At 39.8% G+C, this 27,352-nt stretch overlaps 1 protein-coding gene across 12 annotated transcripts in view; it reads left to right on the forward strand.

Annotated features, from left to right (window-relative positions):
• Positions 1-27,352, forward strand: part of sick (sickie) — a 1,191,762-nt gene that overhangs the window by 645,030 nt on the left and 519,380 nt on the right. For all 12 annotated transcript variants that reach the window (XM_067765301.1, XM_067765306.1, XM_067765303.1 and 9 more), the window contains 2 exons: positions 22,677-22,785; positions 22,931-24,598. In XM_067765301.1, coding sequence (XP_067621402.1) covers positions 22,677-22,785; positions 22,931-24,598 — 1,777 coding nt within the window. The remainder of the gene's footprint in view (positions 1-22,676; positions 22,786-22,930; positions 24,599-27,352) is intronic.

Below are 27,352 nucleotides of genomic sequence, written 5' to 3' on the forward strand. Positions count from 1 at the left end.
TCCAATGAAATATAACAACAAGCCTCGGATAAATACACTCTCTATTGATGACGACCATGGCAAACGTTTGAAGGATAATGAATTGAGGGCATGCACCTGGAACGTCCGCTCTCTGAATGGGATTGGTGCAGATGCCCGGCTGGTTGATGTCCTCGTCAAAGCAAAATCTGACATCACCGCCATCTAAGAAATGCGTTGGACGAAGCAAGGAAGAAAGAAGATCAAAAATTGTGACATCTATTGGAGTGGCCATACGAATAAGTGCAGTTTCGGCGTCGGGTTCGTGGTGGGAGTGAGACTTTGTCGCCAAGTGCTGACGTTCACGCCTGTGGACGAGCGTCTCGCCGCTATCCGAATAAAAGCAAAATTTTTTAATATATCATTCATCTGCGCCCATGCGCCGACAGAGGAGAAAGACGATGAGGTGAAAGACACTTTTTATGAACAATTAGAACGCACATACGAGCGCTGCCCCCGTCATGATATAAAAGTTGTGCTTGGCGACTTTAACGCCAGGGTGGCCAAAGAAGGTGTTTTTGGCCCTACATTTGGAAAGTTCAGTCTACACAATGAAACTTCTCCTAACGGACTGAGGCTGATTGACTTTGCCGGTGCTCGAAACATGGTCATATCCAGCACGAGGTTCATGCATAAAAAGATACATCAAGCTACATGGCTGTCTCCTGATCGAAATACTCGCAATCAGATCGATCACGTTGTGATAGACGGACGGCATGCCTCCAGTGTTTTAGATGTGCGCACGATCCGAGGACCTAACATCGACTCGGACCATTATCTCGTTGCAGCCAAAATACGCACCCGCCTCAACGCGGCTAAAACCAAGGAACAAAAAACACAAGGAAAGCTAGACGTCGGAAAGCTTCAATCACAACAGACTGCCAATGATTTCGCAACTCGACTCTCACACCTGCTCTCTGAGAGCACAACTCATCCTCCACAGCACAGCATATCTCCAAAGCACTTCGTACTGCCGCCGAGGAAAAAATTGGTTACCGGCGGCCACGAAAAAACAACTGGTACGATGAAGAATGCCGCGTTGCAACCGAAAGAAAAGACGCTGCCTACAGGGCTGCGTTAAAAGCGAGCGCGACAAGAGTTGTGTGTGAACGCTATCGTGAGTTGAAAAGGGAAGAGAGACGCCTTTTCAGGAAGAAAAAAGCAGAAGCAGAAAGGCGTGAGTGCGAGGAGCTTGAGCTGCTAGCCACCAGGAATAACGGCCGAAAATTTTACCAAAAAATACGACGACAGACGGAAGGTTTTAAGACCGGAAAAACTCCTATAGGACCGAAAACGGCGACCTTGTAACTGATGTCCAGAGAGAGCTTAGATTATGGAGGGAATACTTCTCTGCTCTCCTAAATGGAGGCAGCAATTCACCGCGCAGAGATGAAGAACCCGATCCCGCAATCGATGATGAAGGAATATATGTCCCCCCGCCCGATTATGACGAAGTTAGAATAGCAATAACCAGATTGAAAAACAACAAGGCCGTGGGCGCTGATGGATTGCCTGCGGAGCTATTCAAGTACGCCGGCGAGGAGTTGGTAAGGCGCATGCAGCAACTTCTTAGCAAAATATGGGCGGACGAGTGCATGCCCGACGGTTGGAATCTAAGTGTTCTTTGCCCAGTCCAAAAGAAGGGGGATACTGCAAAATGCACCAACTATCGTGGAATCAGCCTTCTTAATATCGCATATAAGGTCTTTTCAAGAGTATTGTGCGAAAGATTGAAGCCCACCATGAACCGGCTGATTGGACCTTATCAGTGCGGCTTCAGACCTGGTAAATCTACCATCGACCAGATTTTCACAATGCGCCAAATCTTGGAAAAAACCCGTGAAAAGAGAATCGACACACATCACCTCTTCGTCGACTTTAAAGCCGTCTTCGACAGCACGAAAAAGAGCTGCCTATATTCCGCTATGTCTGAATTTGGTTTCCCCGCAAAACGTATACGGCTGTGCAAAATGACGTTGGGTAACACCATCAGCTCAGTCAGAATTGGGAAGGACCTCTCCGAGCCGTTCGAAACTAAACGAGGTTTCAGACAGGGTGACCCCCTATCGTGCGACTTGATGCTGGAGAAAATTATACTAGCTGCAGAACTTAACCGCACTGGAACAATATACTATAAAAGCGTGCAATTAATGGCATATGCTGATGACATTGATATCATCGGCCTAAACACCCGCGCTGTTAGTTCTGCTTACTCCAAACTGGAAAAAGAAGCGGTAAAGATGGGTTTGATGGTGAATGAGGACAAAACGAAGTACCTGCTGTCATCGGACAAAGAGTCAGCGCATACGCACCTTGGCAATCACGCTACTGTTGGCAGCCATAATTTCGAAATAGTAAAAGACTTCGTGTATTTGGGAACCAGCATCAACACTAGCAACAACATCAGCACTGAAATCCAGGGAAGAATAAATCTTGCCAATAAATGCTACTTTGGACTAGGTAGGCAATTGAAAAGTAAAGTCCTCTCTTGGCGAACGAAAATCATACTCTACAAGTCACTTATCGTACCCGTCCTGCTATATGGGGCAGAATGATGGACCATGGCAACAGCAGATGAAGCGGCTTTGGGAGTATTCGAAAGAAAAGTTCTTCGAAAGATTTATGGACCTTTACGCGTTGGCGATGGTGAGTACCGAAGAAGATTTAATGATGAGTTGTACGAGCTATACGCAGACATCAACATAGTCCAGCGAATTAAAACGCAGGGGCTGCGCTGGCTAGGCCATGTCATGCGTATGACTGATGATGCTCCGGCCAAGAAAGTGTTTCTATCGGAACCCGCCTATGGAAGCAGAGGTAGAGGGCGGCCCCCACTCCTTTGAAAGGACCAGGTGGAAAACGATTTAAGCTCCCTTGGTGTGACCAATTGGCGCCGGTTGGCGGAGCGAAGGAGCGACTGGCGCGCCTTGTTGGACGGCCATAACCGTTTAGACGGTTAAGCGCCAATTAAGTAAGTAAGTAGGTATTGCAATCACTTTTCTTGTACAATCATTATTTGCAAGCACGTCTTGGCCAAAATAATTGATTTTACAAAATCTATTTTGCAATCAATCTAAAAAAAAAACAATAATGATGGTTTTTTGAAATATTTGTTTTAATAAATACGGAACCGGAATGGCGGTTAACGCACCGTAGTGCTAAGGTACAATGGATCTCAACTTTTTTTTACAGTAAGGCGCACTTGATTGATTGTAATCATAGTTAATTATTGAGTTTCTAAAGTGATTGCAATCAATCTTGATTGCATATCGTAGTGTTTACAATAACAGAAATTGATTGTAGATTGTAAATTTTACAATCACAAAATAAAGCAGTCAAATTTGATTACAATCAAATAAGCGGAGCAATCGTTGATTGTAAACCAAAATAATTGTAAATTTTTACAACACTACAATCGACTGACCGCCTCCTATTCTATTCCTATATCCTATTACAGATCTCTCTTTTTGCATCGCAGTTTTCAATATTGTCTTCACATATTCCTTGGTCAAATTGTGATTAAAAATTCAATGTATAGAACCCTCAAAACTTCACCAAACTTTTGGCTTTTCTCTCTTCGATTTCTTTGTATTTTCATAACTTTTTTTCATTTAGCAACTGCAAAACAAAAATTATCCATATCAATATTTTTCTCACATGCTACCACAAACTTCTTCTGAAAAATCTAAAAAAAAATGCAAAAAAAAAACCTTACCTCAAGTTCATTTTAAATATTTACTAAATGCTTCATAAATTTTAATTAAAAATCTACTCAATATTTTTTTTTTTCAATATATAAAAGCAACTCTAGCGCGTATTCATGAAAAAACACCCCTAAAAAACTGCCTCCACTCAAAACCTTGCGAGATTTCTGTTTACATTCAAGCAAAGAAAATAAAAGCGAAAAACCATTCAAGCTTTGAAACATAAAAAAACAAAACACAAAACAAAACGTTAAACAACCTCAAAGTTTAGCCGCGCCTTTATCATTCTCTGGAGACTTAAACCTAGATTAATAGAAATACCCCAACTTAAGAGCAAAATGTACTCATATGAAAAGTAATATGTGCATGCATGCGTTTAACAGTAGAATTACACAACTCTGCAAAAAATGCGATTAGTCTAGGATGAATCCGGGCTGAGTCGCAAAGGAGTATGCGACCAATGCCAGTTTTAATCTCTTTGTATGAGTTGAACTGTTCCCTTTCGTTTGACCATGTCCTATGAAGAGACTAATTGTAACCATTTATACACGAAAGGGATCGATAGGAGCAATCCCCTTTGTACCTATATGGGAACATATGAAGACTAGTCCCTTTTCGGCTTAATAAGGACACAAATAGGGAGCAGTCGTATTTCTCATGGCAGAAACACAATCGAAGGGTTTGCCAAGCCACCAAATCTATTTGAAGAAAGCTGTTTGCCCGCTTTTCAAAAAGGAATAAAAAATATTATCCCAAAATTTAACCCTAACTCCGGCGTAACCGTTAGGTCCCAGCAATTCAGGTCCGGTGTAGGGCGTTTTTATACTCAGTTGAGCAGAGCTCACAGAGTATAATAACTTTGATTGGATAACGGTTGGTTGTACAGGTATAAAGGAATCGAGATAGATATAGACTTCCATATATCAAAATCATCAGGATCGAAAAAAAATTTGATTGAGCCATATCCGTCCGTCCGTCCGTCCATACATCTGTCCATTAACACGATAACTTGAGTAAATTTTGAGGTATCTTGATTAAATTTGGTATATAGGTTGCTGAGCACTCATCTCAGATCGCTATTTAAAATGAACGATATCGGACTTTAACCACGCCCACTTTTTCGATATCGAAAATTTCGAAAAACCGAAAAAGTGCTATAATTCATTACCAAAGACGGATAAAGCGATGAAACTTGGTAGGTGAGTTGAAGTTATGACGCAGAATAGAAAATTAGTAAAATTCTGGACAATGGGCGTGGCACCACCCACTTTCAAAAGAACGTAATTTAAAAGTTTTGCAAGCTGTAATTTCGCAGTCGTTGGAGATATCATGATGAAATTTGGCAGGAGCGTTACTCCTATTACTATATGTATGACTAATAAAAATTAGCAAAATCAGAGAACGACCACGCCCACTTTAAAAAAAAAATTTTTTTTTAGTCAATTTTTAACAAAAAATGTAATATCTTTACAGTATATAAGTAAATTACGTCAAGATTTAACTCCAGTAATGATATGGTGCAACAAAATACAAAAATAAAAGAAAATTTCAAAATGGGGGTGGCTCCGCCCTTTTTCATTTAATTTGTCTAGGATAATTTTAATGCCATAAGTCGAACAAAAATTTACCAATCCTTGTGAAATTTGGTAAGGGCTTAGATTCTAGGACGATAATTTATTGCTGTGAAACAAAACGAAATCGGTTGAAGCCACGCCCAGTTTTTATACACAGTCGACCGTCTGTCCTTCCGCTCTGCCATTAACACGATAATTTGAGCAAAAATGGATGTATCTTTACTAAACTCAGTTCACGTACTTATCTGAACTCACTTTTTATTGGTATAAAAAATGGCCGAAATCCAACTATGACCACGCACAATTTTTCGATATCGAAAATTACGAAAAATGAAAAAAATGCCATAATTCTATACCAAATACGAAATAAGGGATGAAACATGGTAATTGGATTGGTTTATTGACGTAAAATATAAATTTAGAAAAAAACTTTGTAAAATGGGTGTGACACCTACCATATTAAGTAGAAGAAAATGAAAAAGTTCTGCAGGGCGAAATAAAAAACCCTTGAAATCTTGGCAGGAATACTGTTCGTGGTATTACATATTTAATAAATAAATTGGCGGTATCCGGCAGACGATGTTCTAGGTCACCCTGGGCCACATTTTGGTACCTCTCTGAAGTTGGCAAGACAACTTTTACGTGGAAAAAAATTACCTATTGGGAAAATTGCCGTGCATTTGCCGTAATTTATCCGTGAAACAAAAAAATTTGCCGTGGCCATATTTTAGAAAATACAGGGTGGCACGCCAACTTCACGTGAAGTTAGCGTGCCACCCTCAGAAATCCACCTTAGAGACCAGCTAGGAAAATAATTCTTGCACATGAATTTGCCGTAAATTTGCCGTAGATTAGTGGCATATTTTATAAATTTGAAAAAAAAAATTTCAAATTTTTTTTATGGTGCACCGCCAACTTCACGTGAAGTTAGCGTGCCACTTTTCGAAAACAACCTTAGACACCAGTTAGGAAAATAATTCTTGCACGTGAATTTGCCGTGAATTATCCGTGAAACAAAAAAATTTGCCGCTGCCATGTTTTAGAAAATACAGGGTGGCACGCCAACTTCACGTGAAGTTAGCGTGCCACCCTCAGAAAACCACCTTAGAGGCCAGCCAGGAAAATAATTCTTGCACACGAATTTGCCGTAAATTTGCCGTAGATTAGTGGCATATTTTATAAATTTGAAAAAAAAAAATTAAAATTTTTTTTATGGTGCACCGCCAACTTCACGTGAAGTTAGCGTGCCACCCTCAGAAAACCACCTTAGAGGCCAGCTAGGAAAATAATTCTTGCACACGAATTTGCCGTAAATTTGCCGTAGATTAGTGGCATATTTTATAAATTTGAAAAAAAAAATTCAAATTTTTTTTATGGTGCACCGCCAACTTCACGTGAAGTTAGCGTTCCACCCTCAGAAAACCACCTTAGAGGCCAGCCAGGAAAATAATTCTTGCACACGAATTTGGCGTAAATTTGCCGTAGATTAGTGGCATATTTTATAAATTTAAAAAAAAAAAATTTCAAATTTTTTTTATGGTGCACCGCCAACTTCACGTGAAGTTAGCGTGCCACCCTCAGAAAACCACCTTAGAGACCAGCCAGGAAAATAATTCTTGCACACGAATTTGCCGTAAATTTGCCGTAGATAAGTGGCATATTTTATAAATTCGAAAAAAAAAATTCAAATTTTTTTTATGGTGCACCACTAACTTCACGTGAAGTTAGCGTGCCACCCTCAGAAAACCACCTTAGAGGCCAGCTAGGAAAAACTTTCTTGCACACAAATTTGCCGTAGATAAGTGGCATATTTTATAAATTCGAAAATGAAAATTCAAATTTTTTTTTATGGTGCACCGCCAACTTCACGTGAAGTTAGCGTGCCACCCTCAGAAAACCACCTTAGAGGCCAGCCAGGAAAATAATTCTTGCACACGAATTTGCCGTAAATTTGCCGTAGATTAGTGGCATATTTTATAAATTTGAAAAAAAAAATTCAAATTTTTTTTATGGTGCACCGCCAACTTCACGTGAAGTTAGCGTGCCACCCTCAGAAAACCACCTTAGAGACCAGCCAGGAAAATAATTCTTGCACACGAATTTGCCGTAAATTTGCCGTAGATAAGTGGCATATTTTATAAATTCGAAAAAAAAAATTCAAATTTTTTTTATGGTGCACCACTAACTTCACGTGAAGTTAGCGTGCCACCCTCAGAAAACCACCTTAGAGGCCAGCTAGGAAAAACTTTCTTGCACACAAATTTGCCGTAGATAAGTGGCATATTTTATAAATTCGAAAATGAAAATTCAAATTTTTTTTTATGGTGCACCGCCAACTTCACGTGAAGTTAGCGTGCCACCCTCAGAAAACCACCTTAGAGGCCAGCTAGGAAAATAATTCTTGCACACGAATTTGCCGTAAATTTGCCGTGGATAAGTGGCATATTTTATAAATTCGAAAAAAAAAATTTTAAATTTTTTTTATGGTGCACCGCCAACTTCACGTGAAGTTAGCGTGCCACCCTCAGAAAACCACCTTACTGGCCAGCTAGGAAAATAATTCTTGCACACGAATTTGCCGTAAATTTGCCGTGGATAAGTGGCATATTTTATAAATTCGAAAAAAAAAATTTAAAATTTTTTATGGTGCACCGCCAACTTCACGTGAAGTTAGCGTGCCACCCTCAGAAAAGCACCTTAGTGGCCAGCTAGGAAAATAATTCTTGCACACGAATTTGCCGTAAATTTGCCGTAGATATGTGGCATATTTTATAAATTCGAAAAAAAAAATTTCAAATTTTTTTTATGGTGCACCGCCAACTTCACGTGAAGTTAGCGTGCCACCCTCAGAAAACCACCTTGCTGGCCAGCTAGGAAAATAATTCTTGTACACGAATTTGCCGTAGATAAGTGGCATATTTTATAAATTCGAAAAAGAAAATTCAATTTTTTTTTTATGGTGCACCGCCAACTTCACTTGAAGTTAGCGTGCCACCCTCAGAAAACCACCTTACTGGCCAGCTAGGAAAATAATTCTTGCACACGAATTTGCCGTAAATTTGCCGTAGATAAGTGGCATATTTTATAAATTCGAAAAAGAAAATTCAAATTTTTTTATGGTGCACCGTATGGTAAGTGGCATCTATATATATAAAAATGAATTGCTGTTCGTTAGTCTCGCTAAAACTCGAGAACGGCTGAACGGATTTATCTTATCTTGGTCTTGAATTATTCGTGGAGGTCTATGGAAGGTTTAAAAGGTGAGAAAAATTCGAATACTTGCCGGGAAAATACTCAAAACAGCATATTTCCTCGAGATATAGGCCAAAACGTGGACCCGGGTACCCCTAGGGTGTGTTTATAGAATATGGATATCAAATAAAAGCTGTTGATGAGTGCTTTAGTAGAGGGTAATTTTCATACCCCTGGGTGACTAGAGTCTCGAGATATAGGCTAAAACGTGGACCCGGGTACCAATAGGGTGTGTTTATAGAATATGGATATCAAATAAAAGTTGTTGGTGAGTGCTTTAGTAGAGGGAAATTTTCATACCCCTGGGTGACTAGGGTCCCGAGATATAGGCCAAAACGTGGACCCGGGTACCCCTAGAATATGCATATCAAATGAAAGCTCTTGATGAGTGCTTTAGTAGAGGGTAATTTTCATACCCCTGGGTGACTCGGGTCTCGAGATATAGGCCAAAACGTGGACCTGGGTACCCCTAGAATGTGTGTATAGAATATGGCTATCAGATGAAAGATGTTGACGAGTGCTTTAGTAGGGGGTAATTTTCATACCCCTGGGTGACTAGAGTCTCGAGCTATAGGCCAAAAAGTGGACCCGGGTACCCCTAGAATCTGTTTATAGAATATTGATATCAGATTAAAGCTGTTGATGAGTGCTTTAGTAGAGGGTAATTCTCATACCCCTGGGTAACTAGGGTCTCGAGATATAGGCCAAAACGTGGACCCCGGTACCCCTAGAATGTGTTTATAGAATGTGGATATCAAATGTAAGCTGTTGATGAGTGCTTTATTAGAGGGTAATTTTCATACCCCTGGGTGACTATGGTCTCGGGATATAGGCCAAAATGTGGTCAGACGGAAAAAGCTTATTAAAATGTATGCAGATTGGCCAAATTTAGGGCAGGACAACGTCTGCCGGATCTTCTAGTATTTTATAAAAATATATAGGCGCATAGTCAAAATAAAATAGGTTTTAAATTTAGTTACAGCTTTTTGATTTAATTTTCTATGAGCTATCTGTCAAAAAATCTGCAGCTAAATATAAAATCTATTTTATTTTGACTATGACTATGCGCCATAGTCTTTGCATGTTCCTTCATAAACCATTCCAATAATGCCGCTTAAAATATGAGTTACATATGTACATCTGAGCAGCAACTTTATGATGACCTGTGCATCACTTACGAAAGATTTTTGTATTTGAGTTAGGTAGAAAGCTATGCAAATTTTCTGCATTATGCCTGATATGGTTTCTATGCTCAAAAGAGTGTGTCAGGATGGGGCATCCGTAACGCGGGAAACACCCATACGCAAAGATAAATAGATGAAAAACAGTAGCGATCCTTTTCATCTTTTGATGCAACAGTTAAGGGTAAAAAACGCTGATGCCAATGTCTAGTATTATACATTTGTACAAATATTATACAGACACAAAAAACGCCTGCGGTAGCGAACATAGTGGAATAGCCACTATGGCGCCGTCTATCTGTATTCTACAAACGTCTGTCTGTTTTGTAATGTATATGCATATGTTTCGTACAGAGTCCTTGGAATGTGTGGTAATTCCCACGCAGTTGACAAGAGCTGAACAGCCTTTGGTGCAAGTATTAAGACCATAAAAACAGACGCCGACGCCGCGGAGCGCCGCCTGGGTTATGTTGTTGAAATGTTTGTGGTTGTATTAATACAGTGGTCACCAAAATGAAAACTGTGGCTGTGTTAGTAAAACTAAAATCATCTTATTGGTAGTGGTTTAGTTGTTGATGAAAAATCAATGAGGTAGAACATATGCACGAATGTTTGTTAACACACAAAAATTAATTCGTAAATATGCCATACAAATACTACTTTATTATTTAAACAAAATAAATTGTTAACATTAAACCATGAAAACATTCTGCGCATGAGCGTTTGTTTGCAAAATACTTTTTCGCAAATGCGCAAATAATAGCATCATCCGATGTTGCTACTCTGCTTTTTCAGAACAGAAGTAGTCCAAAACTTTAATTTTCTGGGAAAACGCAAACGAAGTTTTATTTTCCCATAGTTTTATTATAAAACTAAGCCTGGCGACAGCGATAGCGATCATTTTTGTCTCTTTAAGTATACTTTATACGTTCTCATAATCTCATCAGCCGTTTATTTAGGTATCATAAAATCTCGAAATATGAAAATTTTGTGTGTAAACCACAAGATGTCTGAAATCATCTTTTAAAACTTTCTGTTTTAGAAGGATTCATAATTTTTTGAAAAATTTAAGTAACATAGAATTATTAAACTATTCTATTTTACGTTTATTTGCGCCAAAAAAAATTTAATTGTCTCAGTGTATAATAGAAGGGATGTTTTCTTGCCAAACTGGTCTGCGAAAAATCCATTAGATTCAGCAGCGGTAGCCAATCAGCAAACATTACATATTTATACTCAGTTGAGCAGAGCTCACAGAGTATATTAACTTTAATTGGATAACGGTTGGTTGTACAGTTATAAATGAATCGAGATAGATATAGACTTCCATATATCAAAATCATCAGTATCGATTGAGCCATGTCCGTCCGTCCGTCCGTCTGTCCGTTAACACGATAACTTGAATAATTTTCGAGGTATCTTGATGAAATTTGGTATGTAGGTTCCCGGGTACTCATCTCAGATCGCTATTTAAAATGAACGATATCGGACAATAACCACGCCCACTTTTTTCGAAAATTTCGAAAAATCGAAAAAGTGCGATAATTCATTACCAAATATGGATTAAGCGATGGAACTTGGTAGGTGAGTTGAACTTATGACGCAGAATAGAAAACTAGTAAAACTTTGGACAATGGGCGTGGCACCGCCCACTTTTAAAAGAAGGTAATTTAGAAGTTTTGTAAGCTGTAATTTGGCAGTCGTTGAAGATATCATGATGAAATTTGGCAGGAACGTTACTCTTATTACTATATGTCTGCTTAATAAAAATTAGCAAAATCGGAGAACGACCACGCCCACTTTTAAAAAATTTTTTTTTTAAATTCAAATTTTAAAAGAAAAGTTAATATCTTTACAGTATATAAGTAAATTATGTCAACATTCAACTCCAGTAATGATATGGTGCAACAAAATACAAAAATAAAAGAAAATTTCAAAATGGGCGTGGCTCCGCTCTTTTTCATTTAATTTGTCTAGGATACTTTTAATGCCATAAGTCGAACAAAAATTTACCAAGCCTTGTGAAATTTGGTAGAGGCTTAGATTCTAGGACGATAACTGTTTTCTGTGAAAAAGGGCGAAATCGGTTGAAGCCACGCCCAGTTTTTATACACAGTCGACCGTCTGTCCTTCCGCTCGGCCGTTAAAACGATAACTTGAGCAAAAATCGATATATCTTTACTAAACTCAGTTCACGAACTTATCTGAACTCACTTTGTATTGGTGTAAAAAATGGCCGAAATCCGACTATGACCACGCCCACTTTTTCGATATCGAAAATTACGAAAAATGAAAACAATGCCATAATTATATACCAAATACGAAAAAAGGGATGAAACATGGTAATTGGATTGGTTTATTGGCGCGAAATATAACTTTAGAAAAAACTTTGTAAAATGGTTGTGACACCTACCATATTAAGTAGGCAAATTTACGGCAAATTCGTGTGCAAGAATAATTTTCCTAGCTGGCCTCTAAGGTGGTTTTCTGAGGGTGGCACGCTAACTTCACGTGAAGTTGGCGGTACACCATAAAAAAAAATTTGAATTTTCATTTTCGAATTTATAAAATATGCCACTTATCTACGGCAAATTTACGGCAAATTCGTGTGCAAGAATTATTTTTCTAGCTGGCCACTAAGGTGGTTTTCTGAGGGTGGCACGCTAACTTCACGTGAAGTTGGCGGTGCACCATAAAAAAAATTTGAATTTTCATTTTCGAATTTATAAAATATGCCACTTATCTACGGCAAATTCATGTGCAAGAATTATTTTCTTAGCTGGCCACTAAGGTGGTTTTCTGAGGGTGGCACGCTAACTTCACGTGAAGTTGGCGGTGCACCATAAAAAAAATTTGAAATTTTTTTTTTCAAATTTATAAAATATGCCACTAATCTACGGCAAATTTACGGCAAATTCGTGTGCAAGAATTATTTTCCTAGCTGGCCTCTAAGGTGGTTTTCTGAGGGTGGCACGCTAACTTCACGTGAAGTTGGCGGTGCACCATAAAAAAAAATTTGAATTTTCATTTTCGAATTTATAAAATATGCCACTTATCTACGGCAAATTTACGGCAAATTCGTGTGCAAGAATTATTTTTCTAGCTGGCCTCTAAGGTGGTTTTCTGAGGGTGGCACGCTAACTTCACGTGAAGTTGGCGGTGCACCATAAAAAAAAATTGAAATTTTTTTTTTCGAATTTATAAAATATGCCGCTTATCTACGGCAAATTTACGGCAAATTCGTGTGCAAGAATTATTTTTCTAGCTGGCCTCTAAGGTGGTTTTCTGAGGGTGGCACGCTAACTTCACGTGAAGTTGGCGGTGCACCATAAAAAAAAATTTGAATTTTCATTTTCGAATTTATAAAATATGCCACTTATCTACGGCAAATTTACGGCAAATTTGTGTGCAAGAAATTTTGTCCTAGCTGGCCTCTAAGGTGGTTTTCTGAGGGTGGCACGCTAACTTCACGTGAAGTTGGCGGTGCACCATAAAAAAAATTTGAAATTTTTTTTTTCAAATTTATAAAATATGCCACTAATCTACGGCAAATTTACGGCAAATTCGTGTGCAAGAATTATTTTCCTAGCTGGTCTCTAAGGTGGTTTTCTGAGGGTGGCACGCTAACTTCACGTGAAGTTGGCGTGCCACCCTGTATTTTCTAAAATATGGCCACGGCAAATTTTTTTGTTTCACGGATAAATTACGGCAAATTCACGGCAATTTTCCCGACAGGTAATTTTTTTCCACGTAAAAGTTGTCTTGCCAACTTCAGAGAGGTCATTTTGGTCGATATTTGGAAAACGCCTTCACATAGACAACTACCACCACTTCCTTTTAAAACCCTCATTAATACCTATAATTTGATACCCATATCGTACAAACAAATTCTAGAGTCACCCCTGGTCCACCTTTATGGCGATATCTCGAAAAGGCGTCCACCTATAGAACTAAGCCCACGGCCTTTTAAAATACTCATTAACACCTTTCATTTGATACCCATATCGTACAAACATATTCTAGAGTCACCCCTGGTCCACCTTTATGGCGATATCTCGAAAAGTCGAACACCTATAGAACTAAGGCCCACTCCCTTTAAAAAGACTCATTAACACCTTTCATTTGATACCCATATCGTACAAACAAAGTCTAGAGTCACCCCTGGTCCACCTTTATGGCGATATCTCGAAAAGGCGACCATCTATACAACTACCACCACTCCCTTTTGAAACCCTCATTAATACCTTTAATTTGATACCCATATCGTACAAACACATTCTAGAGTCACCCCTGGTCCACCTTTATGGCGATATCTGGAAAAGGCGTCCACCTATATAACTAAGCCCCACGCCCTTTTAAAATACTCATTAACACCTTTCCTTGATACCCATATTGTACAAACGCATTCTAAGGTCACCCTGGTCCATCTTTATGGCGATATCTCGAAAAGGCGTCCACATATAGAACTAAGGTCCACTCCCTTTTAAAATACTCATTAACCCCTTTCATTTGATACATATATCGTACAAACAAATTCTAGGGCACCCCTGGTCCACCTTTATGGCGCAATCTGGAAAAGGCGTCCACCTATAGAACTATGGCCCACTCCCTCATAAAATACTCTTTAATACCTTTCATTTGATACACATGTCAAACAAACACATTCCAGGGTTACCTCGGTTCATTTTTCTACATGGTTATTTTCCCTTATGTTGTCACCATAGCTCTCAACTGAGTATGTAATGTTCGGTTACACCCGAACTTAGCCTTCCTTATTTGTTTTTTTAATATTTCTTAAAATGGGCTACATAGATTCCAAACTGACTAATCCCAACTGCACCCGAAAGGGACTAAAGAGGATCAATTATGCCCAAATGTAGCCAAAGAGATTAATCGGAGACCAATCTCTTTAGGGACTAATCGCACAATTTTTTGCAGAGAAGTAATAATATGATGCAAACTTTAACGTTGCAATATGCACGTTTGTGGAACGACCACCAATGAACTGAAAATTGACCGAGATTTCTACTTCACAAACAAAATGTTAGGACACCCCGTCAAACATTGAGGACAAAAGCGCTTCAAATCGAAAAAATCATGAGAAGTGAGAAATGTGAATGCATGTAAGAGTAAAATTTTGTGATTGAAGTTTTATGAAATCCACAAGGAAAAAGGGTAAAAATAGCCAAAGTGGTTGAAGTGGCCAAATACAAGAATACATTCATGCAACAGTGTGAGTGTGTGGGTGTGTGAATGTACATGAAAACCACATAAAATGCCAACAAGGGAGAATTCCGCTTTGGTTATGTTGTAATGTTAAGTACTGTGAAATGAGTTCAAGAAGAGAAAGAATCATTGTAAATTGGTGGGGGTGCCTACACATCAAATGGCACACATGGGGATATCTACTACAATTTTGGGCATGATAATGATGGTATTTACGAGCTTGTGATGATGGTCGTTTGATGATAATTATATTTGTAAGAGTGCTGTGAGTGCTGATAAAGGCGCCGAAATTTGTCGCAAATGATGATGTGTTGTTGTAAGAAATTAATGGTGGAACTGAGAGCTTAGATGGCTTGATTTGCACAAACATGCAGTAGCGTACAAAAAGATAGTAGCACTGAATCCCACTTTCGGTTGACAGAGTTAGATCTAGGACTTCCTCCCAGCACTGAAATCTGTCCGTGCCAAGGAATAAAAAGATCACTGAAGCGTTTTTCAGACGGAAGTAGTAGCCGTAATCAAAGCAGTAGAAACACTGGAAGAGAATAGCTTAAACTGCAGCTTTGTTAACTTTTATATTGACAACCAAGCAACAATTAAGGCAAAAGTCGCATAGCACAGCATTTAAAAGTGTGTTAGAGTGTAAGCTATCCTTGAAAAAAAATGGGACAGGGAGAAGCATAAATCTATATTGGGTCACAGGGCATACAGGAATAGAGGGGAATGAAAAAGAGGATGAACTAGCTAAAAAGGTCACATCCCTCCGAAGCTTGTTCCGTAGACGTCCCAATCAGATTGGGCAAGATTAAGAGAAGACGAGAGGTTCACATGATCGATCAAGCGGGAAAGGCGTGGACCAAAGCGCGAGGCTGCAAAAAGTCGGAGATCATGTCTAAGTCTTACAACCATAGACTAACAAAGCTACTCCTATCATTCAAAAGAGAAGATTGTATACTAATTTGATTGGAAACTACCTTCTGGCGTCACATGCCTCTAAATTAAGTTTGGTCAGGGATATCAGAGGAGGAGAAGGAGGAAACGATCGAGCAACTTTTGTGCTCATGTCCTGCGCCTGCCAACCTAAGACTCTAGCTATAAGGAGTTATACAGCTGTCAGATCAAGAAGCAGCAAGTGACATAGGTCATCGTAAGCTTCTAGTATTTGCCATGAGTACGAAATTATTTCATCACGCAGGTCATGGTTTTTGGTAGGGTTTTTCAGTTTGGTCGTTAAACAAACATCTGGTAACGCTACGGGCTAATTCAGTCTATGTGAGGTCTTCCTGGACCGGGCAGTTCAACCAAACCTAACCTAAGGAATATAAATGTTGGCGTAGTGTCGGTGTTAGAGGTTTTTGAAGTAGATAAATGTAGTAAGCAAGGTATCCACTTCTTTCATTGGTGAGGAGCCTTCCCTTAACGTGTATCTTACATTAGCATCACTGCAGATGATTAAATCGTGATTGCCGCTGTTATTAATGAAGTTTGCCAAATGTGGAGGGAGAATCACCTTGCCATGGGCCATGTAGGCCAAGATCACGAGAATGACCTCACCATCTCTCTTTACTATCTTTACGTCTGCTCTGCCGTCATTTGAACAAAGGAAGGCACTGCTACATTGTTTTATTAGAATGCATACTCTTAGATTACCTTCATCTTTCCCGTAGAACAGATTGTTTGTGCTACTATTTAACCTCATGATCTTGACGTTGTCGATGCAGAGTTCCTGAATGAGACTGATATGGATGTTCTCATCACTAGGCAAGTGGACATTTAGGTTATCTGTAGCATTGTTAGAGTACTAAAGAATAATCTGTACGCATTTTGTCTTCTGTTATATCTTCATTATTGATGTTGACACCTTGCAACAGTTAAACTGCGCCTTCTACCTCTTCAGTACCCTCTTTATTCGGAATGATATCACCGCCAAAGACTTTTATTTTGACCATGCGGATGGCAAAGGCGATCTTGTAGTGCACCTTAGCTAGAGCCTCCTTAGAGACCCCTCGCATATGACGACCAAGATCGGCTTACTGGTCTTTAGCGGCGCTTGCTCTTTGATAAACTGGCAGTCTGCAATATGCGGCTGCTGTAAAACAGGCCAGCAAGATCTCTCCCGAATCCTCAACGGCTGGTAGCCAAATACGCGTGGGCGATTATTTGTAATATCTGCTGCAGATATTAGCTTCACCTGAAAGTTGTGAGGTGGTACACATATTGAAAGAAATTCCAGTGAGGCCTGATCAGCACAATTTATCACCCTGTATCGAAAGTTGTCGGAAAATTCCCTCATCGGGACGCTCATGCACTATGGTTGGCGCCATTAGCCTACTTTGAGTTAGAAATTGGTCTTGGGCTAATATGGCTGGTACTGGACCTTAACTGCTCTTGTTGATACTGCTTCTGCTTTTTGCGTACTATGGTTAGTAATGCCGCAAGCACTCATGAATAATTCTCCTGACTGGAGGCGAGTAACGTCTACTCGTCGGTATTCGTTACAATTTGTGTTTTCTGCCGACTCCGAACGATAGCTGCAAGGCAGATGAATTTTCACTGAAGAGCTTTTCATGGCAGAAATACACACGGAGTCTTTGCCAAAGCACTGTCGGATCGGCCACGTTTTGAAATTTTGTTTCTAAATTTTTGATGTTGCTCCGGACTTGAACACACACAAAATCTCACACACGCCAAAATTAAAGTGAAAGTCTTAATTGTTTTTCGGCGAGTTACACCCTCATATGAAAGAACAAGGCGAAACATTTAGGCTTGCCTTAGTTCCAAAAGATTTGTATAAGGTCATATTCACTCACATGTAGCTAATAAAAAACTGATTTGACTATTATAAAATGTGTGTCATAGAGGACCAGTATTGTGTGCAACTAAGATCCCACTACTTAGAAGCAGCTGTCATGCTACTTAAGCTAACCAAATCCACCCTAATTCTGTTGCTTTCAGCGAGCCCTTACTCTCAAGGACTAATTTTCAAGAAGCGAAATATATAGTCGAGGTGGGGTGGGCCTTCTGTAAAATGCGTAAGCCCACATAACGCACCAAAGATTTGCGGGGTCAAAAAAGTCGTTCCCGCAACAGTCTGCTTTGTACCAGAATGTGCTATAACCGGAACGTAATGAATTCACCACCGCCAAAAGACAGCGCAGATTCGTTACACTCATCTACCCCTTCGGGCCATGTTGTTGCACTTAAATGCCTTCTGATCGTAAAATTAGCACTTAACTTATCCTTTAAGATCTTGACATCGATAAAAAGCACGGAAGCCGACAAACAATTATTCACTTTTCAAATTCATAAACCATTTCCTGGTTGTTTACGAGATTTTATAAGTTTTTAAAATATCCAAAATGAACGTATGTTTGTCAGAAAAGAAATGCATTTATCAAACAGCAAACTGGAATGTGTCACAGTGCACAGCGACCATAATGAATTTAACGCTTATCGCTTCATCAAGCTGTGATTTTGATTTATGTTTGTCACTGATTTGTGATTCGCGTGCATATGATGTGATCTTTTTTGTTTTTTTTGTATTTACTAAATTTTAAACTGCCACATTGATCGACGTACCCTCCACCAACAAATGAGAATTCATTTACCAGCAAGGGTCGTTACAAGAGTCCATATGCAAGTACGCACTAAGTAATGCAACTGCGTCACTTGTGACGTCTGAGTACTCGTATTGTGTAGGCGCGTGTTTCGAAAATTAATTAACGTTTGTCCTTTCTGTGTTTCATGTGAAGTTTTTGTAACGCTTCAGTGTTGGCGTAACAAAATTCCTTACGCGTTTACTGTATAGTACATGCATGCAACAAACATTTGCAGCAACAAGTCCTTCTGACATACTCGTAAATCAGCTTTCAATGCAACTGTTGCAGAGCTTGTTAAATATTGTGTAGCTAAATTTACTTAAATTGCATGCATGCAATTTAAATTAATGTCCACTTGTTTTACTCAAGAACGAGACAATAAACAAAGTACAAAGATGGTATAAAAATATGTGGTTGAAAGGTTGCTGACAAGTCGTAGGCGCAAGTGTCGTAAATCAATGATGACGTTTGCACAGCATTGGCGTTTTGTAAAGTATAGAAAATATAGTAAGAGAATCCTATTTTCCAATATCTATAACTATGACTTGCAAGGAAACTCTCTCACAAAAATGGAGATCACTCAAGCTCAGCTCTCCACGACTTCACCAGGTTTCACAAGCCGCTGGAGCTTGATAGCGAAAGTCAGCTGACTCCTATAGAAAGAAAGTGATAATTGTAACATCATCATCACCATTCATCGGCGCTTGATGTGTTGTTGTTTTTGTTGTAACAGTGCTTCGCCTTATCCAATAGGTGCGCCCACTCACTAATTGTCGTCAATATCCTTTAACAGTAGATCGAGGAAACCTGCAGTATCAACAGGGTTGGTTCAGAGAGATGAGGATGTTAGAGACGTTACATTTCAATTGAAAAGATTATTGATGTCAAGTGGGGACACCTTACAAACCGCACATACATTGGGTATTTCGGGGTTGATTCTGGATAAGTAAGACTTTCACCAATTACATTATGCAGATCGAAATTGAGCTAGAGTGACGCGCGTCGCCCTGGGGAGGTTGATTTCCTCAACAACAAGTTAAGGGAATTTGTCTCTAAGAACGGGGTTCACCGGGCATACCCTGGCATAGTAGTCGGAAGACTTTTTGTGGATGTCGCTGAGGGCATTTCCATGCTCCTTTTTTTCATGCGGCTGAGTTCTTATGTGCCAGATTTCCTCATAATGCTTGTGGGGATGACTTCTTAAGTTCCCTGGAGATGAACTCAATCAGATACCTGCTGGAATGCGCAAGTTACTGGTATTCAGCAGAAAATGTTTGTCCAGCGTTTCATTTCTCTCCCTTGTGGATAATACTCTCGCCTCACTTTTAACATGAGAAGACAAGCCGCAGCAGTTCTGGGAGGCCTGTAGTTTCTTCCAGGCTCTGCGACCTTCGGGGACGCGTAGCATACCAGCGGCCGGCCAATTGCTTTACAAGTGGTTCAGAGCGTTTCTTTATCTCTGCTCCAAGCTCTGCCGGCAAGAAATTTGAGGATTTTGTTACGGGGATTCAAGGGGTTGATAAGCCTTAAAACCATCGGGGAGTATCTTTATCGTTAATACAACAACTACCGGATTTTATTACGATACTGGACTTTAGGTACAATTGCGGCTGCATGCTCGCTAAAATGTAGATCCTGTGCGAACGATATTTTTGGATGTAAGAAAGTTGGTAGCGTAATGTCATCGATGTGAATGGTCAAAATGGTCGACATTTGCCATGGCCACGTTGTAAATAAGGTCGCCGGGAATTTGGTAGGTAACAATGTCAGATTTTGCGAGGTGAAAAAACGGGAAAGATCAGGGCGATAGTCGTTGACTTTAAAGCATAGGCGAAGTCTTCCGCCACCGTAGTGTGATGGTAGCATGCTCCGCCTATCACACCAAAGATCCTGGGTTCACGCTCCGGCCAAAGCAACATCAAAATTTTAGAAACAAAGTTTTTTAATTAGAAGAAAATTTGTTTGAGTGGGGTCGCCCCTCGGCAGTGTTTGGCAAGCACTCTGAGTGTATTTCTGCCATGAAAAGCTCTCAGTGAAAACTCATCTGCGTTGCAGATGCCGTTCGGAGTCGGCATAAAACAAGTAGGTCCCGAGGTTATCGCGCCTTACATTTATTTTTTTTTTTAAGTTTTCCTTCAGCTGCCTCTTCCTAGTCAGTGGTGGTATCCCTCTTCCTCTGCTTGCAAGCTGCGGTGTCCACTTAAATACTTTCTTGGCCGGAAAGCCTTCGTCCACTCGCATAATATTACCTCGCCAGCGAAGTCTATGGGTCTTTATTGTAATAATACCTTATTAACTAAAGCAAGCATTTTCCTGCTACTAAATTCTATGAAGCTGCTGTAAAGACTCTGACCTCACTTCATCTGTGTATCATGTCCTCTTCCTACTCATGTTGTTTTAGCTGCCATAAAGGCACTTCCCCATGGTTTGGAGAGTGTTATCAATGTTGATGGACCGGAAATCGATAATGTGAGCTCCAGAACTAGCACATAAAGTCACCAGCTTAACTTCCTGAGATATAATTTGCCAAGTTTTGAATCGTCTCTGTTATCTCAACTCTTTCTTTCGCAAGGAGGCCTTGATAACCAAATATTGAGTTTTTTAAATTTCCTATTTTACTACACTGATCCTAATGCATTTGTAGCACCTAGCTGTTGAAAAGGATCATATGCTTATGGAACTGTATTGTCTTGCAGCAATCTATCGCAACCGAATACACCGATGAGTTCTGAAGTCGACAGGACTGCTGAATTGCAGGTGCTTCGAGAGAACCCCAGTCCCTGAACCCCTTTCCAACCTTCCTTTCACTGTATAAGCTTTCCTCCCATTCTTCTCATTATGGGTATCCTATGTCTGAGCATTAACAGTGAGCGTGACAAAGTCCGTCTTGGATGTAAGTTTGAGGTCCACCAAATCGTAGACAAGCAATTACATTTAGTATCGTTACGTATTCACAGTTGACTGATATCCTTAGAGCACTTTTTACGCCTAAAACTTCAACTGATAAATGCCGAACCCTCTAGGAAATCCCAAAACAGCTGATAAATTAAGAATCGCATTTTCTTTATGATTACTGCTCTGCAAAAAAAAAAAAAAAAATGGATTGCCCCTAAGGGCGTTAACTTTTATATTGACAGTCAAGCAGCAATTAAGGCAATAATCTCGCCTAACACAGCATCTAAATGCGTGATAGAGTGTAAGCACTCTCTAGACAGAATCGGGACAGGGAGAAGCATACATCTATATTGGGTCCCAGGGCATATGGGAATAAATGGGAATGAAAAAGCGGACGAACTAGCTAAAAAGGGCGCATCCCTTGAAGCTTGCTCCGTAGACGTCCCAATTAGACTGGGCGATATTAAGTAAAGGCGAGAGGTGCACATGATCGACCAAGCGGGAAAGGCGTGGGTTCAAGCGCGGGGCTGTAAAGTGTCGAAGATTATATGTAGGTCTTACAACCTTAAACTAACAAAGTTGCTTCTATCATTAAAAAGAGAGGACTGTAGACTCATGACGGGTATTCTTACTGGACACTGCTTTCTGGCGTCACATGCCTTTAAACTAGGCTTGGTCAGTGATATTAGATGTAGGAAGTGCGGGTTGGAGGAGGAAACGTTCGAGCACGTTCTGTGCTCATGCGCTGCACTTGCCAGGCTAAGACTCCAGCTATTAGGAGTGATACAGCTGTCAGATCTAGAAGCAGCAAGTGGCTTAAGTCCTAGGAAGCTTCTAGTATTTGCCAAGAGGACGGAGTTATTTTATAACCTAGGTCCTGGTTTTTAATAGGGTTTTCAGGTTGGTCGTTAAAACAACTTCTGGTAATACTACGGACTCAATCAGTCTATGTGAGGTCCTCATGGACCGGCCAGTTCAACCCAACCTAACCTAAGGGCGCATTCAGGAAAGTTGTAAGGTCGTTGTGTCTCTCTAGTCACAATGCATAGGTCGCCTTCTGTGAGTTTTGAAGAAATATCAAGGGGTTATCTCAATTTCTTTAAACTTTGGAGTAATTCGCAAAAATGGGAGAGCCCATTTATGATCTCTACTTATTTTAAGGAAAGTTCATAGTAAATAATAAATAAAAAAACGACTACTTATTGTAATTTTTTTTTCATTTTCCAGCCATCCCCGGTCTGGGCAAAAGCGGAGCTGAGTTAAATAGCGGCCGACCAAGCAGTCCACCAACGAGTAATCATACAATTCAAAGTCTGAAAACTGCCAACAATAATGGGTAAGTTAGGAAATATTTCTAAGAATACATTCTCCGAGAACTACCTTATTTTAAGGAAGACCTCCTCAGACGGGAGCATTCATTCTTAACCAATAATGACTTGGTAACAAATAAAAAACGTATTTAATTTTCTTTACTCCCGCAGGTTACGTCCACCCACAGCTAAAACATCCCACACTAGCGGCATACCGCCTCCAAGTGGCATACCAGCCACATCCGCGTCCGGACCATCACTGCCCCAACAGAAGCATTCAATGCTTGACAAACTCAAGTTGTTCAATAAAGAAAAACAACAACAACAAAGCGCCGCCAATGCTGCCTCCACTAAGCTGCAAGTGCAATCCAAACGCACCTCATCATCTTCAGGCTTTTCCTCTGCACGTTCCGAACGCTCAGACTCATCGCTTAGCCTGAACGATGGACACATATCACAAATTAAGCCACCAGCAGTCAGTGTTACATCTGGCAAGGGTAAACTCAGCACAAAGCAGTCCAAGCTGATGGCGGCACAAATGAAGAAAGAGCAAACCAAAGCTAGCAAACTGGACAAAAAAGAGAAGAGTCCAGCGCGTTCTTTGAATAAGGAGGATTTTAGTAGCGAGAGTAAAAACTCAACGATGGGTCGTACGAAGAACTCATTACCACGTGTGAGCGAAAAGAATTCATCAAAGTCATCCTCCAAAGTTTCACTCAATTCAAAGTCAGACTCGAAGTCCTCACTGATAGTACCGCCCACGAAAGGTTTGGTTAGTCCTAACGGATCGAATACTGGTTTACCAAAACCAATTGCTGCCATTAAAGGCACCAGCAAGTTGCCTCAGGCGCCTGTAGGCAGCAGCAGCGCTGATAATCGTGTGCGTGGCATGAGTAACTCAAATTCGCAGCATGAAATGCTGAAGCGTGAAAAGATTGACATATCAAACATGCAAACGCACATATCTGGTGAGACAAAGTCAAAGGATACACCACCACAGCATCAACCACATATCGTGAAACCGGTGCCGGTATTACCGGAACCGGGCAGCAAACCACCATATTACGCTAATGCGACAAACATATCACAACAACAACTGCATCAGCTACAATTACAGCAACAACGCCAGCAGGCATATCAACAGCAACAGCAAGCCTACTTTAATCAGCAACAACAACAACAGCAGCAGCAACAACAGCAAGAGCATGCTATATATAGCAATAATAGTCGCCTACAGCAACCAAAATCCGCATCATCGCCCCCATCCAATACGCCAACATCACGCAAACTAGAATATAATTCCGGACCGGGCATACTCTCATCACCACAACGTTCACCCCTACGCGGCGGTCTACAACAATCACCTGACTCGCCATCAGCGCATTTGCACTCCGTCAACTCGTCGCCTGCACACACCAAGTTTCATACAATACCCTCGAGAATCGATACCATTTATGAGGAAAAGAAACCAACAAGTTTGTTGCCGATGCCACCATTACTGCGCGGTTACAATTCACATGTAACGCTGCCTACGCGTGGTGCACGCGGCGGTGGCGCTCACAATTATGTTGCCGATTTTGTAGAGACGGAAATAAGTCAGGGTTATTGCAGTGATGGCGATTCGCTGAGGGTAAGCGCTTCGGCGCGTTTAGCACAACGTGCTGCAGCAACAGCTAGACGATATCATGATATTGATAATGGCTACTTGTCCGAGGGTAGCGGCAGCGTTGGGCATCACGGCATGGTTATGGGCAGTGGTATGAGTGCGGCGGCGCATACAAAACACTTTTTGAGTATGATGCGTGCAAGAACACAGCTACCAACAACTATTGAGGAACGGTGAGTTGCATGGGAATTCTTTTAAAGTCACTGTTTTTTAATATTTAGTAAAATTTAAAAATTTATTCAAAAGACTTTCAAGGAAATATTATAATCGGGGTCATGTAGTACCAAACAGGTTTATGCAGCACCGGCATGTTATGATTGCCTTAAGATAATCTGGATCATCATCGCTAGATAAAGCTGCCATATCTAGTGCTCTAAACTGCCAGTTTCGTTACTTTAAAAAACTTCCGCCTAAAAGTATGTAATGATAGTGTGTGTTTATAGTGGTTATTCCCCGGATTTTAATAAATATGATTAGTCAATTTGTCAGCAGTTGCTGAAGCGCAGTTTTTATTTCTCAAGCGTCACTTTGAAGTTTTCGAATGGATTTTGGCTATTTACTATAGACAATAGCGAGGAAGGTTATATGGTATGCAAACATAACTTAGTGAGCAAAGATGGAGGTGCCGCCTACCCGATCTTCCTTTAAAAGATAGGGTCCTTATCCTGTATATCCTTCGCTTTTACCATCTCAAATAGGTTCAAGGATATTAAACAGTTTCGTGAAGCCTTCTTCTTCTTCTTTTTGTAACGCCGAAGGTTTAGAGGAGTATTTACTGAGATGATAATGAACCGGATGTCCCGGAAATTAGCTTCATTACTACTAAATCGACAATCTCGGTGATGATTTGATGTCAACATATTGAACCTTCTAGGTATGTCACCTGTTACGACAGGCATACCTATTACGGGAACATTTTAAACCCCTTAACCAACTGGGGGGAATAACTGCCGTTGTAGAAGTCGGGAGAAAGGTTTACCCATTATAGTAAGAACCATTAAGCAATAATTATTTTACTATCACTAGCTCTCAGCACTCATGATGAGAGAGCGCAGACTATCAGTGTCATGGATAGTTCGCGCCAGTTTTGAATTGAATATCGATAGACTGGCGAAAGTTTTCGTGTTGAGAAACTAGTATGCAATACTTAAGCTGAGCTTCTTTTCCAATTTTTGACGTGCCTCTTTTAAATTTTGCTGCAAATAGGAGGGACGGACCTACATTTTATTATACCCTTCATGAAAATTAAATGGTATATTAATTTCGTCACGAAACCGAAAATTGTAAGTCCTTAAAGGAAAATAGATAGGCCCACCATTAAGTATACCGAAATAATCAGGTTGAAGAGCTGAGTTGATTTAGCCAAGTCCGTCTGTCCGTCTGTCCATCTGTCTGTTTGTATGCAAACTAGTCCCTCAATTTTTGAGATATCTTGATTAAATTTGGTGAGCGGGTGTATTTGGGTGTCCAATTAGACATTTGTCGGAACCGACCGGATCGGACCACTATAGCATATATCCTCCATACAACCGATTTTTCAGAAAAAGAGGATTTTTGTAATATCTTACCCAATTTAACAGATTGAAGCTTCAAACTTCACCATATACTTTCGTATATTCAACGTATTGTTGCCTGAAAAAATTGATGAGATCGGTCGTATATATAGTATATATCCCCCACAACCGATTGTTCAGATAAGGAACTTTTCGTAATTACTGCCCTATTTTAAGAGCTAGAGGCTTCAAATTTCCACGAATGCTTACGTATATAGCATATATTGTTGTCTGAAAAAATCATAAAGATCGGTGGTATATGTAGTATATATATGGTGGTATATATAATATATATATATATATATATATTTTCGCAAATTTTAGCCCCATTTTAACAGCTAGAAGCTTCAAATTTCACCGAATACTTACGTATATAGCATATATTGTTGTCTGAAAAAATCATAGAGATCGTTGTATATATAGTATATATCTCATACAACCGATTGTTCAGATAAGAAACTTTGCGCAATTTCTGCCCCGTTTTAACAGCTGCAAGCTTCAAATTTCACAAAATGCTTACGTATATAGCATATATTGTTGTCTGAAAAAATCATAGAGATCGGTGGTATATATATTATATACTTCATATAAGCTGTCATTTTTGCCCCTTTTTTACGGCTAGAAGTTCCAAAATTCATCAAATTTCATCAAATAGTTACGTTTACGTCATATATTTTTGAAAGACGTGATTCGTACTCATAGTTTTTACATGCAGACCACAAAAAACGTGAAGCTTTGCATCCTCACACAGATTACCTACCTATTTTTATACCTTTCATGAAAATGAAATGGTATATTAATTTCGTCACGAAACCGAAAATTGTAAGTCCCTAAAGGAAAATAGATAGACCCACCATTAAGTATACCGAAATAATCAGGTTGAAGAGCTGAGTTGATTTAGCCATGTCCGTCTGTCCGTCTGTCTGTTTGTATGCAAACTAGTCCCTCAATTTTTGAGATATCTTGATAAAATTTGGTGAGCGGGTGTATTTGGGTGTCCGATTAGACATTTGTCGGAACCGACCGGATCGGACCACTATAGCATATATCCTCCATACAACCGATTTTTCAGAAAAAGAGGATTTTTGTAATATCTTACCCAATTTAACAGATTGAAGCTTAACACTTCACCATATACTTTCGTATATTGCACGTATTGTTGCCTGAAAAAATTGATGAGATTGGTCGTATATATAGTATATATCCGCCACAACCGATTGTTCAGATAAGGAACTTTTCGTAATTACTGCCCTATTTTAAGAGCTATAGGCTTCAAATTTCAACGAATGCTTACGTATATAGCATATATTGTTGTCTGAAAAAATCATAAAGATCGGTGGTATATATAGTATATATATGGTGGTATATATAGTA

This window comes from Eurosta solidaginis, chromosome 2 (assembly GCF_040869045.1).
Source record: "Eurosta solidaginis isolate ZX-2024a chromosome 2, ASM4086904v1, whole genome shotgun sequence".
In the NCBI taxonomy this organism is placed as follows: domain Eukaryota; kingdom Metazoa; phylum Arthropoda; class Insecta; order Diptera; family Tephritidae; genus Eurosta; species Eurosta solidaginis.